The sequence below is a fragment of the Hemiscyllium ocellatum genome, chromosome 3 (genome assembly GCF_020745735.1).
Source record: "Hemiscyllium ocellatum isolate sHemOce1 chromosome 3, sHemOce1.pat.X.cur, whole genome shotgun sequence".
NCBI lineage: Eukaryota > Metazoa > Chordata > Chondrichthyes > Orectolobiformes > Hemiscylliidae > Hemiscyllium > Hemiscyllium ocellatum.
In genome coordinates this window covers 111211789-111228735 of record NC_083403.1, presented here as the reverse complement: position 1 = coordinate 111228735, position 16947 = coordinate 111211789, and the positions used below count along the sequence as shown (strand labels likewise).

The window sequence follows — 16947 nt, the reverse complement described above, 5'->3', positions numbered from 1 at the left end:
AGATGTTACAATTAGTGGGGGAATCTTAATCTAGGGACATGGTTAGTATTAAAAGAGGAGGTAGAATTTTTTGAGCTACCAGAGAGTTGAGGGCTATAAGGAGGTAGCACAAATGAGTTGAGGCCTGGGGTAGATCAGGCATGCTTTTATTGAATGGTGTGGAATGCTTGAAGGACTGAATAGTCCCTCCTTATTTCTTCTATTCTCTTGCACTATTTTCAAACTTTTCGTCTTGCTGAAAGCTCCCAGAATGTTTAAATGTTAACTATCTTTTACCAGAGATACAAAATTGAAATAGTTGAATCAGTATAATTGGCAGTGCTAGAGAAGGGAAAAAAGCAATTAATCTTTTAGGTCAAATGAAAAATCAGCAGGAACAGTGTTAACTCTGCTTTTTTACACACAGATGTTGCCAGATGTGCTGAGTTTCTCCAGCAATTTCTGTTTCTGTTTCAGATCTGCAGCATCCACAGTACCTTGTTCTATTTTAATCTTTTGGGTCAATATCCTTAGAACTGGGAAATGTAATAGATTTTTAAGCAAGTGAACAGAGTGGAAAGAGACTAAAAATTCCAAGGGGAAGGATTGAGGTGTATAAAACGGGAGAAATTAAATGACAGAAGGATGTGTCCAGATACAAATGAAGTGGTAATGAGGCAAGTGAGGAAACAAATGTGTTGAGAAATGTTGAGGCGTGGCAGAGTGTTGATTTCTTGTTATTCAAAAACGAGAGAAAAACAAAGGTAAAATCATTGTGCAAAGAGGAAACAAATGAGTGCACAAATCTGAGATTGTTATAGTAAATTGTTCTGGAAGTTTGTAAAGTATGTAATTGAAAACTAAGGTTGCTTGAGTTTACGTTAATTTGGAACACTGCAGGAAACTGAGGACAGAGAGGTTGGCATGAGATCAAAATGAATAATTAAAGCAACATAGACCAGAATGGTGGGTTTGTGTTTGTGGACTGAGCAAAGATATTTCACAATGTAGAAAACCAGTCTGTGTTTGGTCTCCCCCACTAAGAGCAGATTGCATTTTGAGCAATAGATTGAAAGAAGTATGTATAGTGAAAAAGAACTGTAAATATTCAACCTCCATTGTTTCACTTTAATGCCTGAGACTGTCATGACCCTAAAAATGGGTTGAATAAGGACAATACAGACCTAAACTGGCTGCTGTGGTCATCTGACTAGCTTGAATCAGGCATGTGAATCCATTTATAAAGGAGGATCAGTGTGAGTGGACTTAACATAATTGTAAAAGGACATCAAAACTCAGATCCATAGCCCCCAGTTGATTCATTTATTTCTGGGAGTTACACTTTGAGATAAAAGATTATCTGTGGATTATTCAGCTTGAGAAAACAATAAGCAAGCATGAAAACATGGATCTTCCTCAATAACTTTGACAAGGTTCTGCATGGTGGACTGGTTAGCAAGTTTAAATCACATTGATTTCAGGGAGGACTAACCATTTGGATACAAAATTGGCTTGAAGATAGGAGACAGAGGGTGGTGGTGGAGGGGTGTTTTTCAGACTGGAGGCCTGTGTATGCTTGCCCAGGGTATTAGTTAGGCCACTTTTGAAATATTGCATTATGTTCTGATCTCCCTGCTATAAGAAAGATGTTGTGAAACTTGAAAGAGTTCATAACATATGGTTGAGGGTTTGAGCTATAGAGAGAGACTAAATACGGCTATTTTCCCTGAAGTATCTGAGGCTGAGGTGTGACCTTTATAGAGGTTTATTGAATCGTGAAGCATGGATAGGGTGAATAGCCAAGGTCTTTTTCCCAGGCTGGGAGAATCCAAAACTAGAGGGCATTGTTTTAAGGTGAGAGAGAAAAGGTACAAAAAGGACCTAAAGGGTAACTTTTTCATGTCGATGGTGGTGGCTTTATGGAATGAACTGTGGAGGCTGGTACAACTACAACATTTAAAAGGCACGTGGATGGGTATATGAATAGGGATATGGGCGAAATCTCACAAAGGGACTTGATTGATTTAGAATATCTAAGTCGACATGAATGAATTGGACTGAACAGTCTGTTTCTGTGCTATGCAACTCTGACTCTATAACTTTGAAGTATGATGAGATTCTTGCTAAAATGGATTTGTGAACAAGGACTGAAAGGCACTCATGCTCAAGCTGAGAGACGAGGTGATGAAAAAGCAACTTGCAATAATGGCAAGTGAAAACGAGAGGACACGTGCAGCTTTACTATTATGGAGAAAACAAGACAACAGCTAAGCAGTTAAACTCTGCTTTCATTTTCATAACTCAGTCTTCTTAAAAAAACCTATAAGCTGTACTGCCTTTACCTTTCTGTCTGAACCAGATAATCCTCCCTTTTTTCCCTTAAAAGCTCATTCCCTGTGTTTTGTGTGTTTGTTGTTTAATTTTGTTTCGGATGAATAAAACTCCACTCATTTTCATGTGAGAAAATTGCGAATTCAACTCTACATTGTGATCTGCTTGACTACATTTAATTGAAATTTAATAGTTTTTTTGGTCATAATAAAGTAAATTACTCTTTTATCTGGAAGAAGTTTTAGACTTTGGATAGATAGGAGAAGGTGTAAAAGGGCAGGTGTGGCAAATCCTGCATTGGTAAGGAAAGATACCATGAGAAACAGAAGGGTGTAATTGAGAAGGTCATTAGAATGTTGTGGAGTCCATTTAAAGTATTGATGGGGAAAGGAAGGAGGCGTTTAGTGGCATCATTTGGAAATAGAGGATAATAGTTCATTAAATGCAGAGGCTGGTGAAGTGGAACGTAAGGATCCAATTGTGGTTTTCAAGGGAGAGGAATGAGGGAGGGTATAAGTGCATGAAATAGTACAGATACCATCAAGGGCCCTGTCACGACTCTTTGGAGGGAAATCCTCAATTGAGGAAAAGGGAAGACATCTCTGAAGTGCTCAAGTGGATTGTTCCTTCATTCGAACAGATATGAGAGGTGGACAAGCTGGGCAAATAGAATGGAGCCCTTATTGGAAATGGGGTATAAGAAAGTGTAATCTTGGTAGCTGAGAGAGTTGGTGTGGTTATAATGGACATTTGTTCATGTCCTACTCCAGTAATTGAGAATTCAAGGAAGTGGAGAGTCAGAGTTTGTCTGTTTGAAGTTGAGAGAAGGGTGGAAACTAGGCACAAGATGAAGGGCTTATGCTCATTCCTGATGAAGGGCTTATGCTCGAAACGTCGAATTCTCTATTCCTGAGATGCTGCCTGGCCTGCTGTGCTTTGACCAGCAACACATTTTCAGCACAAGATGAAATTTACCTGTTTAAGGCAATAGCAGAAAACCGTCTGTTTGATACTATCATCAGTGTGGTTGAAAAAGGCATTAGAAAAGGCTCCGGCGTCGTAGACTAGATCAAGGAATGTTCCATATGTCCTACAAAAAGCCAGGCGTAGCTAGGACTGATTTGAATATGCATAGTAACGCATTTGATTTCTATGTAATCTCTCAGACATGCCTCTTCTCCTAGTTAGAAAATATGTAAAACACTGAAAGAGGTCACGCAGCCTAAAAAAATTGATTGCAGCGTCTTTTCCGTTCCTTTCTGAATCTCTCGGCCTCGTGCAGTAACTCCCTTCAATAAACTACTGTACACTATTGGTACAGTGAATGGCCTTTGAAATACCCACCCCTTTTATTTGCGACCTTTTCCATCTCTGGCCTTGTTCTGGATGAGGCCATTGACATCTTAGAACTAACGAAAATCTTTCTCACTAACTTCATTCCTCAACTGCACGCCACTCCAACACTCCTTCATTAAGGCCATGCTGTTAAGAACCCTGTCCACACTGCTGTGGTGTGGCAAATTTACTTGTACGCATATACATTCCATTGTCTTTTTTTAAGAAAATAAATTGGTAACAGGGCATTATCTACTCATTCTGGTGTAGTTAAAAGATTGGCTGTTGAAAGACAAACAGTCCAGTTTTCATGATGTCCTGCAGCTATATTCCTAAATCACCATTAGCTATAAACCTCTTGGTAAGAAGGTTCTGGATTTTAGTTTCAGTCCAGGACCTAGGCACAGTAATCAAGGCTGAGACTCCAGTGTAGCATTCAGACAACACTGCATTATGAGAACAGCTGCCATTCAGGTGATATGTTAAACCAAATCCTGGTATGCCCTCTCCAATGGACATAACTTAGACCCTTGGCTCTGTTTCCAGGTAATCTGATTTATCAACATAATCCTGGAAATAATCACTCCTGAACCAATATCATGAAATCTCTAATCGTTATTACATTGTTTGAGAGTTTGCTATATGCACACTGGCTGCCATGTTTCTTGTATAGCAATGATGACCACACTTTCCGAGTGCTTTAAAGCCAATGAAATATTGTTAGACATCAAGTCATGAAAGGAGCTTTATTAATGCAAACTTTTATTCTGGTTGTATTCTTTCTTATGGTCAATTTGCTCAATTTGTACCCCAAGCTCCAAAAACAATCTGCTATATTTCCTTACTTAATGGTGACTTCCAAATGCTTAATTGACTTTTTACTGGTTCGGGATCTCCTATGGTTGTGAAAGATATCTTAAATATGCAAGTTTGTTTTCTTGTAGATCTTCAATCTTGACTAGCAAAAGCTGTTTTATTTCTGTTTTCAATTTTTTTTTGGCATCTGACCTCCTGTGGTCTTTCATTGCTGCAGCTTCTCATGGTAAAATATTTGCCTGCCACATCTATCAGCACGTGAATGTGGTGGCCAATTAAAGAATGAGGTAGTGGTTCCACAAATGTTCCCAACACCAAATTGCTCAACACCAAAGGACAAGGCTGAAGTATATCCATCCAGCGTCAGCAGGAAGTGCTTTTTTCTCACCTCCAGAGGACCCCAGTACCCAGTCTTTAATCAATTTTGGTTCCATCAACATGATATTAGGAAATGGTTCGAGGTTTGGATACTCCAAAGGCTTTGGAACCTAGCAACATTCTGGTAAGAGTACTGAAGATATGTGCTCCAGAATTAAGTACATCTCTAGTCAAGCTGTTATATATATCTGCTCAATCAATGAAATACCATTCGTCACAGGAATGAGGACGTACCCTCATCAGCAAACAATGTTTCGTATCATTCCCAATTTCTTGGATATTAAAGCAGTTTGTGTCCATATGCAGCAAGTCCTGGACAGCATCTGAGCTTGAGCTGATAAGTGATGAGTAACATTTGCACCACACAAGTGGCAGGCAATGGTCATCTCCAACAAGAGAAAATCCAACCATTGGCCTTTTGATGTTCAATGGTATTCCATTTTTGAAACGCTGACCATCAACATCCTGGGGGCTACCTTGGACTGTTTAAACACTGGTTTTAAGAGAAGGTCGGAGACAAGCAATCCAGCAATGAGTAACTCTCCATGTCCATTACCTACAAGGCCCAAGTCAGAAAAATGGAAATTAAATTTGGATGTCATGGCACCGAGGAGCAGATTTTCAGATCATCCTTAAATTACACGGCAAAAACCAAGGACTTGAACTGGTATAGCTCCCTTCATGATATCAGGATGTCCCAAATACTTTGCAACCAATGAAATATTTCTAAGATGGCGTCACTGTTGTCGTGTCCCTACAGTCTGCTTGGCTGTACATTTTTCTATCCTCCTTTTCTAGTTTGGTAATTCATAGATACAAAATCTCTCAACAGCTGTGCATAGCTTCTGCCACAAAGAGCTGTTGTAAGTTGTACATGTGCCCCATGGAGTTAGTGGAATTTGACATTGAGCTACAAACACAATGCAGAGGCAATATTCTATGTACTTTATCAGTTTGGGGCGACAATTCAAGTAGTACATGCTGTTTGCTTTATACATGCCAGGATTTGTAATCAGAAGTACTGTGCCCTAATTAATGATTGCTTCACAACTTTACAAAACTTAAAGTTGCTCAATATTTTCACCCACCTTGTTGTATTTAATAATACAAGGAAATCACAACATTGAATTGTGTAACTATTAGAAATGTTTTGATAATGTACAGAACTACTGAGCTTGAACATGTCATTGTCCTTAATTTGGAATTAACCATTTTCTTTTGTCTCCTGTAATGAGCTTAGTTTACAGATACAATTTTAGCAGTCACGAGTATTCCTTTTATTTATGATTTATTTCAAAGGCATTAAACCAGATATGGAACTGTTACTTGTGTACCAAGTATTACAATAATTGTGGTTATGTTAGGGGTTGAAGTTTGCTTGTCATTGGCTTCCAGGCTTGTTTCTGTTCTCGTTCTTCTTTGCAAATTATATCTGGTTCCTTTTCTCCTCCTTCCTCTTCCTCATATTTCCCCCTTTTCATTCCATTCACTATTCCACGGCCATGAAGGCATTACTCTTAGTGCTGTTGTTAAACTAGTTGCCAGAAGTGTGTGGAAGTGTTGGATTTACACCGCTACTTTTCTTTAGTGAATTATGAGGTTTGCTTGCTGGTCTGGCTTTCATTTAAGGTGTTGGATGGGAATGGTGTTTCCTATATTCTGTGCTACTGCAATAAAATGTGCCACCATCTAACAATTTGCTTGCTTAAGCATCTTGTGCAGCTCTATGCTCCTAACACCTTTAGCAGAAGAATATATTTACAATGTCCAAAGATTTTATAGACATAATAGTCTGATGAGATGAGCCTTTTGTATTAAAGCTTTGACAGTCATGTGAATGACAATGCACATAATGGGGAAGCAAATCAAAAGTGAAAATGTTGAAAGTATAACTGTAAAATTCTCAAGTGATTGGCAATCAGAGCATGTCTTCTACCAAATACAGCTGAGGTTTTTCATGTTAGCGAGTTTTGAGAAGATTTGTAGCTCGGGTTGAGGCTCGATGTAGGTTTGCCACTGACCTACTAGCTCAGTGAGCAATCCTACATCCAGCTTTTCATGTCATTTGAATTTTCAGCAGGCAGATTTCAGAGTAACTGCTGTGGATGTTTCAGAGCAATAAACTTAGAGCATAGTAAATGAAATGCATTCTAATTTATCTTGTGTCCTTGATATCCCATTTTGTTGTGAATATAACTATTAACTTTGAGGTTGCGCAGATTTCAGCAATGTCTGTTGTGAACTTGTGGCTAGCCCTTGCTAGGTCGTGCTATTTTTTGCTTCCTGTGTAACTGCTGTCAGTTTTAAGTTGTTCATTTATAGCACATGGTAAATGAAGTAGGCCAACCAGCATTCCCATAGATAGGCACTGAATACCATGCAGACTCAGCCATTCCATACTTCCAAGAGAAGGGAGTCATTTGCTATACATTTGTAATTTAGCCAACAAAATTATTGGATGTTAAAACTAATTGTATGAAATGTTGGTATTCTAATTAAAATCTTTCTGAACTTTTTTTTAAATACCAGAGACTATGCTTTTTGGTTTCATTGTGAATAGTTTAAACAGTAATGAAAACTAAAATGACAAGTAAGTTTAAGATTAATCTGCAGATGACTTTTTTAAAAATCAAAGATCTAAAATAATACATTAAGCTGCTTCTAAAGCATCAATATGTGGATCTGTCTTCTAGGTTCTGAAATTGTTGAAGAAATTGCAAGATTTAAATATCACAGTGGATATTCTGGTGGTAAGATTTTATATCTGTATAATTAATGTCTTGTCAGCTTACACCATGCATCGTGCTTTCCAAACTTGTTCCCACTGTGACCGTGTTTCAAGGCTTCAAAACTTCTGCCAACTTTAGTGAGAGCAGGACAGAGAAAATCTGGGCGTGGGCATGTTTGGCTGTTGACTCAGCTTCTCGACCCTAAATGTCATTTTGCAACCACATTTCAGGCCCCATTTCTAGAAGCCCTATTATTCATGTTATTCCTTTGTTTTTACTGTAGATGTGCTTAAGATTCATCTGTGACATTTTGCTATTTGCGTAAATTTGTGAAAGGGGTGATTTTTTAAAATGTAAATTCAAGGAGTTATTTAAACATGTCCGACAAGTTTTTGAGAAATTGAGTTATTTGTGCAAAACCTTTGCTGAATTCTACACCCCCACTAGCTTACAAGATCAAAGAATACAACTCAAGAAATAGAGCAGGACTGGGTTGTTTAGAGCCTCAAACCTGTTCTGCCATTTGATAAGTTCATGGCTACTTTGTGGCCTCAACTCCATTTTCCTATTAGTTTGCCATAATCCTCAACTGCCTTTTCACCTCTTGGCACCTTTCATGTAGGAGCTATAGTAGGCCATTTAGTCCATTGAGTCTGCCCTGCCATTCAAAGAAATCATGACCGATCTGATAATTTTAACTCCACTTTCCTGCCTTTATTCCCATAACTCTTGAGTCTCTCAATGATTTTAGAAATGTGTGTATCTCAACCTTGAATATATTTCATGAGCCAGCCTCGACAGCTCTATGTGGTAAAGAATTCCACAGATTCACTACTTTCTGAGAGAAGATTGTCCCTCATCTCTGTCTTAAAAAGGGTGGCCACTTTTATGAGATGATGGCCTCTGATCCTAGACTATCCCATAAAGGAAACAACTTTTCTACGTCGACCCTGTTACATCCTGAAGAATTGTGCATGTTTCAATAAAGTCTCCCCATATTCTCCTAATTTTCAGCAGAGTACCAGCCTGACCTACTCCATTTCTCCTTGCAAGAAAATCCCTCCTTATCTGAAATCAACCTAGTAAACCTTCTCTGGACTGCCTCCAGTGCCAATGCAATGCCTTTGGATAAAGAGCTCAAAGCTGTTCACCGTATTCCAGCAGTGATCCATCTCGTATTGTTTTTTATCAAGATCTGCCTTTTTTTAAATACTCCACTCCCTTTAAGTAAAGGCCAACATTCCACTTAGCCTTCCCCATTACCTGCTAAATTTAAATGCTGGCCTTTTATGATGCATGCACTAAAACCCACAAATCCCACGGTGCTCCAACTTTCTGTGGTCTTTTTCCATTTTTTTTTTCCTTCCTGCCAAAGTACATAGCGTCGCACCCTGTCAAGTCCTTTCAACATTTTATACATTTCAATACGATAATCGCCTATTCCTGTCAATTCCAATGGATAGGATGCAAGCTGCTCATATTTTCCTCATAAGAAAACCCTTCATCCCTGGAATATAAACGATTGAAAAAAAAATGATGGAAGAACTATGTGTCTCATAAAGGTCTATAACAAAATTCTTAACTTTGATAGAAGTGCTAAATACCATAAGACAAAACAAATTGACTTGTATGTGAAGTTAGCTGTTTTTTTTAAATCAAAAAGCATTCCATTGATTTAACATACAAACTCCCCAATCTGATATGAGCTGTGAAAATTTTTTTTAGCATTTAAATTGTTATTTTGTGATGATATGGTTTTAAGGGATGTATTTTGTCCTGGTTGTTTTTATGAAGAAAGGTTGACACAGAGGTGTCAAGCAGTCTGCTGCAAAGCCAGTACATGGAAAGTAAACAGCTTGTCGTTCCTTGGGGTTTTTAAAAAAAAAAGTTTGGAACAACACATGCAGCCTGAACAGGTGGGATCAAGCTCTCGTAGAACCAGGATTTTGTTTTTCGTTTTAGTTTTAGCCTACAATAGTAGTTGCTGGAGTCTTGAAGATTGATGTGGAAGCTCTGATTTCCCTCTTTGTTACAGTCAAAAAATGGGGTTCTGTTCCTATTGCTAGAATCGCATGTGAAATTATCTATTTTACTGAATTTGCCTTTGCTAAGGATGTGTTACTGGGATGTTACTTTAGATAATCAGGAGTAAATATTAAGCACTTCAATAGAGTTACACTTAAGCCAATCATTTTCTTTTTATTTTGTCTGTATTTTAATTATAGTGTATGAATAAAGTGTGTATTATTTCAAGCCTGATAGTTTGACCAGTCGAATTACATCCAGAACACAATGTCTTACACTTGCCTTTTAAAATTAGAAAATGTTAGGCTCTTGACCACTATCTTAATGTGTTTTGAGAGAGTTTTGTCTGGTTCAGAACAATTTTCTTTTTTAACCAATTCAGTCAATCTGTGTCTTAAATATTCTTTAGGACCTAGCCGCTGCAATTCTCTGCAGTAAAGAATTCCACAGATTCTCACTACCATCTAAGTGAAGACTTAAATGGGTGATCCCTTACTCAGCAATGATGTCATCTCATCCAAGACATTTCCACAAGGGAAAACAATGCTGTACCTACCATGTCAGGTCCACTAAGAATTATGTATGTTTTAATACGTTAAATGTCACGCATCATGGTAGACTAATTAGTAAAGTTAGATCACATAGGATTCAGGATGAGCTTCCCAATTGGATGCAAAATTGGCTTGACAGTGGGAGACAGGGTGTGGTGGTGGAGGGTTGATTTTTGGACTGGAGGCCTGTGACCAGCAATGTTCCACAGGGATCAGTACTGGGTCCAATTTTTTGTCATTTATATAAACAATTGGGTAAGAATATGAGACCTGGTTAGTAAATTAGCATATGACACCAAAACTTGAGGTATAATGCACAGTGAAGAAGGTTATCAATTGGGTCAGTGGGCTGAGAAGTTCGGATAGAGTTCAATCTGGATAAATGTGAGGTGTTGCAGTTTAGTAAACAAGCAAGGACAGTACTTGTACAATTAATGTTAGGGCCTTGGGTAGTTTGGTAGAACAGAGTGACATGGAATTCAGGTACATAATTCTTTGAAATTTGCATCACAGGTAGGCAGGGTGATTTACGAAGGCATTTAGCATGCTTACCTTTATTGTTCAGACCGTTTGAGTACAGGAGTTGGGATATCATGTTGAGGTTGTACAGGGCGTTAGTAAGGTCTCTTCTGGAGTAGTGTGTGTGTGTGGTCTTGTCACCCCATTAGAATGAAAGTCATAGAGTTATACAACAAGGAAACAGACCCTTCAGTTCAACTCATCCATGCTGACCCGATAACCTAAATGAATCTCATCCCATTTGCCAGCATTTGACTCATATCCCCCTAAACCCTTCTTATTCATATACCCATCCAGATGTCTTTTAATAGTTGTAATTGTACCAGCCTCCAACTTTTCCTCTAGCAGCTCATTCCAAACCAGCACCACTCTGGAAAACATTGCCCCTTGGGTCTCTTTAAATCTTTCCCCTCTCACTTTAAACCTATGCCCTATAGTTTTGGACTCCCCCCACCATGACAATCGCCCTATCCATGCCCCTCATGATTTTATAAACCTCTATAAGGTCACCCCTCAACCTCCAATGCTCCAGGGAAAACAGCCCCAGCCTATTCAGCCTCTTCCTACAGCACAAATCCTCCAACCTTTGTAATATCCTTGTAAATCTTTTCTGAACCCTTTCAAGTTTCACAACATCCTTCCTGTAGCAGGGAGAGCAAAATTGCATGCAGTAAACTAATGGTGACCTAACTATATGGAAGATATTACTAAATTGGAGAAAGTTCAGAGAAAATATACTGGGATTTTGCTGGGAATGGAGGGTTTGAGTTTTAAAAGTAGACTGGGATCTTTTTCACTGGAATGTAGGAGATTGAGGATGATGGTTGTAGTGGTTTATAAAATCATGAGGGGCACACAAGGTGAATAACAAGGGTTTTTTCATTAGGGTAGGGAAGTTCAAAAATAGAGGGCATGGTTTTAAAATGGGAGAAGAACATTTTAAAAAGCACGTGAGCAACTTTTGTTTTACACAGAATAATACGGCTATTACTCAAGAACATATGTTTGTTTGTGTAATAAGTTATAAAAATCTGTTCACAAAATAATTATTTAATGTTGAAATTTCATAATTATTCTGCATGGAAATGGACCCTCAGGTCCAACTAGTCCATACTATCTTGTTCCCAAACTGAACTAGTCCCATCTGCCTGCATTTGGCCCATGTCCCTCCAAACCTTTCCTGTTCATAAACTTATCCAAATGTCTTTTAAATATTGCAACTTTACCTGCATCCACCACTTTCTCTTGCAGTTCATTTCTCACATGAACCACTCTGAAAGATGTTGCCCCTCATGTCCTTTTTGAATCTTTCTCCACTCACTTAAAAAATATTTGCTGCTCAAAGTGCAGTCTCTAATTGGATAACTCGAGTGATGACAGCGGCAACTTCATTCAGATCACAAGCGTGACCCCAATGATCCAATTGCTTGCCAGTCTAAAGCAGTACTTGCTCTCACGTTAACAGTTCCGTTCACGGCCTACTGCAGTGTTCTTGTGAAGCCAGAAGCAAGCTGGAGGATTAGCGCTTCATTTTTACAGCCTCCAGGACTCCATACTAAATTCAACAACTTCAGAACATAAATTCTGTTGTCCAGTTTGTCCATCTAAACAGTTTTCAAATTTCCTTCTCCCACTAATGCTCCCCGACCTTCCCTTCAATTCCCCGACTTACCTCCACACCCCTAACATCCTGAAGATGAATGCTACAAATGTCTCTCCTTAGACTAATTTAATCGAACATGCATCAGCCACAATTGATACCACTGGTTTAATCAAATGATCTCTGCTCTCAGACAAGGGATGGTCACCTTGTCAGAAGGTTGGGAACATGGCTGCTTTTCAGATGGTCAATTAACTTCCCAGGCAGTTTTATCCATTCTTCCTTTGAGCACTGTATTAACATTGAGGCTCAGCTCAAATCTGATATTTGGTAGTGACTCATTGATCTTTTCTAAGTTATAATTGTGAAAATTCTTCAAAAAAATTAATCATTTTCTTTTAAACAGGGACATGTCTAGTAGTCATGAAAAATGCAAATCTCCCTTTTTCTCAAATCCTCCTCCTCCTCTGTCTTTCTCAAGGTTCCTTTTTAGAAATTCAGTGATCAGGACTTTTCAAGGTTGTTACTAAACGGGGAATGTTTTTCAATCCATTATTATTACCAGTTTTATAGATGCTTACTTTCACAATCACTTTAAGTAATAAAATTATAATAAGCAAAAGCTTATTACATTGGGTGACAAGGAATAAATTTACAGTCTTCATGCACAAATATCAGGATGCAAAGTGAGATACTAAATGAATATTTCAAATCCATATTTACTGTGAAGAAGGACACAGAAGTTAGGGTGCTTGGGAAAATAATCATGTTTTGACAAGTGTCCATATACAGAAGAGGAGGTACTTGAGTTCTTAAAATACATAAAGTTAGATAAATCCCCAGGACCTGATCAAGTATTTCCCAGAACTTTGTGGGAAGCTAGGGAAGCCTTTTGAGATACCTGTAAGATGTACAGCCACGGGTGAGGTGCCAGAAGACTGGAAGTTGGCTAACATGGTGCCACTATTTAAGAAAGGTGGTAAGGAAAAGCCAGGGAACTATGGACCGGTGAGCCTGACATTGGTGCTGGTCAAGTTATTGGAGGGAATCCTGAGGGACAAGATTTCCATGCATTTGGAAAGGCAAGGATTGATTAGGGATAGTCAACATTGCTTTGTGCATAGGAAATCATGTCTCTGGAATTTGATTTGAGCTTTCTGAAGAAGTAAATGTAGTGGATTAAGGGAATGGGTCTGGGTGGGTTACTCTTCGTTGTGGACTTGTAGTGCCTGTTTCCACACTGTAGGGATTCTATGATTCTATGAAGTAACAAAGAGGATTGATGAGGGCAGAGTGGTGGACATGATCTGTATGGACTTCAGTAAGGTGTTTGACAAGGTTCCTCGTGGTAATTTTGTTAGCAGGATTAGATCTCATGGAATACAGGGAGAACTAGTCATTTGGATACAGAACTAGCTTGAAGGTAGAAGACAGAGGGGTGGGTGATGGAGGGTTGTTTTTCAGACTGGGGGCCTGTGACCAGTGGTGTGCCACAAAGATTGTTGCTGGGTCCACTGTTTTTCATCATTTTTATAAATTATGTGAATGTGAACATGGGCGGTATAGTTAGTAAGTTTGCAGATGACACCCAAGTTGGAGGTGTAGTGGACAGTGAAGAAGGTTACCTCAGAGTACAATGAGATCCTGATCAGTTGGGGCAATGGACTGAGGAGTGGCAGATGAAGTTCCATTTGGATAAATGTGAGATGCTGCATTTTGGAAAGGCAAATCAGAGCAGAACTTATACACTTAATGGTGAAGTCCTAGGGAGTGTTGCTGAACTGAGAGACCTTGGAGTACAGGTTCATAGCTCCTTGAAAGTGGAGAAGTCGCAGGCAAATAGTATAGTGAAGAAGGTGTTTGGTATGCTTTTCTTTAATGGACAGAGCATTTCATATAGGAGTTGGGAGGTCCTGTTGCAGCTGTACAGGAAATTAGTTAGGCCACTTTTGGAATATTGTGTGCAATTCTGATCTCTCTCCTTTAGGAGGGATGTTGTGAAACTTGAAAGGGTTCAGAAAAGATTTACAAGGATGTTGACAGATTTGGAGGATTTGAGCTATAGGGAGAGGCTGAATAGGCTGGAACTGTTTTCATGGGAACATCAGAGGCTGAGGGGGTGACCTATTGAGGTTTAAAAAATCATGGGTAGGGTATATAGATGAGGTCTTTTCCCTGGGGTGGAGGAGTTCAGAACTAGAAGGCATAGGTTTAGTTTGAGAGGGTGGAAAATTTTAAAAGGGATTTAAGGGGCAAATTCTTCATGCAGAGGATGGTGTGTGCATGAAATGAGCTACCACAGGAAGTGGAGGCTGGTACAACTATAATTTAAAAGGCATCTGGATAGGTATATGAACAGGAAGGGTTAGAGGGATATGGGCTAAGTGCTGACAAATGGGACTAGATTAGGTTGGGATATCTGGTTGGCATGGACATGTTGGACAGAAAGGTCTATTCTGTGACATCCCCATGACTTTACTGTATTATAGAATAATTTCCAAAAGAAATCTATCCCATTTGATTTTTACCTGGTTTCATCAGCTCCTCAATTGCGTACTTGTCTTTTTATTCCATGATGACTCATCTGTATGTGCATCAGTGCAATTTAGCAAGATAATTTGAATGTAATTAGAATGTTGCAAGTGTTCAAGTGTGACCAATTTAAAATTGTGAACATGTTTGATTAAAAAGCATTTTCATTTAATAATGGAGCAAAATGTCAACTAAGAATACAGTGGCACTATGAAATTTGTTTGCACTTGTAACTTTCTGCATGAAAAGTATTTGAAAGTTTGTATAATGAGAAGAGTTTAGTTTTATCTTAAAATCAAGTTCATTACATCATCTCTTATTTTACTGTAACTAAGTGCAGACTTTAGCTAATGCATTGCTTCTTTACCAGAAATCTATAGTTCAAGTCTGACCCTGTTGTTTATAACAGAGCACCATTGTAATTGGCTGTTGGGGAAACTTGATCCCCAAGCAACTAAAATTGTTCCTCTTTCATTCAGCTTTATCTTTTTGTGGAGAAATAGGACCTTGTATAACAATAATGTTCTGATCTTTGTGCTGCTACTAGCCACGTTTCAGTAAGCAGTCAGCAAGGTAAGTTAATCCTTTAATAGCTTAGCTTGTGAATAGACGGAGTCCACACTGAGCAGGAGCAGACAGGTGACTGCTGAATTAGTGATGTAATATATTTGGGCGGTTGCTTTACCCAAAACACTACACAGGCAGTGTCTCCCACCTATCCTCCTCCTCGAAATAAAAAGAAATTTCTGCGCACCAATTTGGTAAGCTTACTGCTTTTTTGTTTTCAATAGTCTTTGGGAGTTCAGAACAGTGGGAATGGATGTTAGGTTAGTAGCATGCTCCTCCTATAGAATATGGGAGGTAAGGGTCATCACTAGTGCCCCACTAACTTCTTCTGTGGGAAGTGCACCTGACTCCAGCTCCTCAGAAATCACGTTAGGGAACTGGAGCTGATTGAACTTCAGATTATTCGGGCGGCTGATAGGGTAAATAAGAAGAGTTACAGACAGGTAGTCACACTTCAGGTACAGGAGAAAGGTAGATGGGTTACAGTCAGGGGACAGTAAGGGAACAGACAGACAGTGCATGGATCCTATGTGGCCATCCCTCTCAATAATAAGTATACTGTTTTGGTTACTGTTGGGGAGGGAAACGACCTGCCAGGGGAAAGCCATTGTTGGCCAGGTCTCTTGACACTCAGCCTGGCTTTGTGGTTCAGAAGGGATGGGAGGAGAATAGAAAAGCACTAGTGATAGGAGATTCAATAGTTAGAGGAACGGACAGGAGATTCTATGGTCGCGAACAGACTCCTAGAAGATATGTTGCCTGCCAGGGTCCAGGATGTCCCTGATCAAGTCTGAGATTCTGAAGGGTGAGGGTGAGCAGCCAGAAGTTGTGGTGCACGTTGGCACCAATGACATATCCACAAAAAGGGATGAGGATCTAAAAAGTGATTTCAGGGAGTTGGTTTGGAAGCTAAAAAGCAGGACAAGCAGAGTAGTAATCTCAGAATTACTGTGGTGCCACATGCTAGTGAGGTGAGGAACAGGAGTCTAAACACCTGGCTACAGGGCTAGTGCAGGAGGAAAGGCTTCAGATATGTAGATCATTAGGGTACCTTCTGGGGAAGGTGGGACCTGTACATGAAGGATGGATTGCACTTAAACTGGAGGGGCACCAATGTCTTGGGTGGGAGATTTGCTAGAGCATTTGGGGAGAGATTAAATTACTTTGGCAGGGTGATGGGAACCAGAGCTACAGGTCAGAGGAGAGGGTTGTTTTTCAACAGGCAAAAATAGAATGCAGAGAGTCTGTCAGGAATGATACACTTTTAACACATCCTTTTGCCCTATCAACTGTGTATCAGTTTCAACGAAAGGAGTGTCGGGAATAAGAGTGATGAACTTAGTTCCAAGTACTGATCCATGGTCTATGATGTTGTGGCCATAATGGAGACATGGATTTCACAGGGGCAGGAATGGTTGCTGGATGTCCCAAGGTTTAGATCTTTTAAAAAGAACAGGGAGGGGGAGTCGCATTGCTAATTAGAGGGTACATCACAGCTGCAGAAGAGAAGGTTGTTGAGGAGGGTTTGTCCACTGAGTCACTATAGGTGAAAGTCCGTAACAACAGGAAAGGAGTAGTGACAGTA

The 16947-nt window shown here is 39.4% G+C and overlaps 1 protein-coding gene across 1 annotated transcript in view; it reads left to right on the top strand.

Moving 5' to 3' along the window:
* Positions 1-4912: 4912 nt before the first annotated feature.
* eloal (elongin A, like) overlaps positions 4913-16947 on the top strand; it is a 100762-nt gene continuing 88727 nt past the window's right edge. Inside the window, exons 1-3 of the mRNA XM_060855046.1 lie at positions 4913-4963; positions 7533-7589; positions 15497-15556. Of these exons, the coding sequence (XP_060711029.1) occupies positions 4913-4963; positions 7533-7589; positions 15497-15556 (168 nt within the window). The remainder of the gene's footprint in view (positions 4964-7532; positions 7590-15496; positions 15557-16947) is intronic.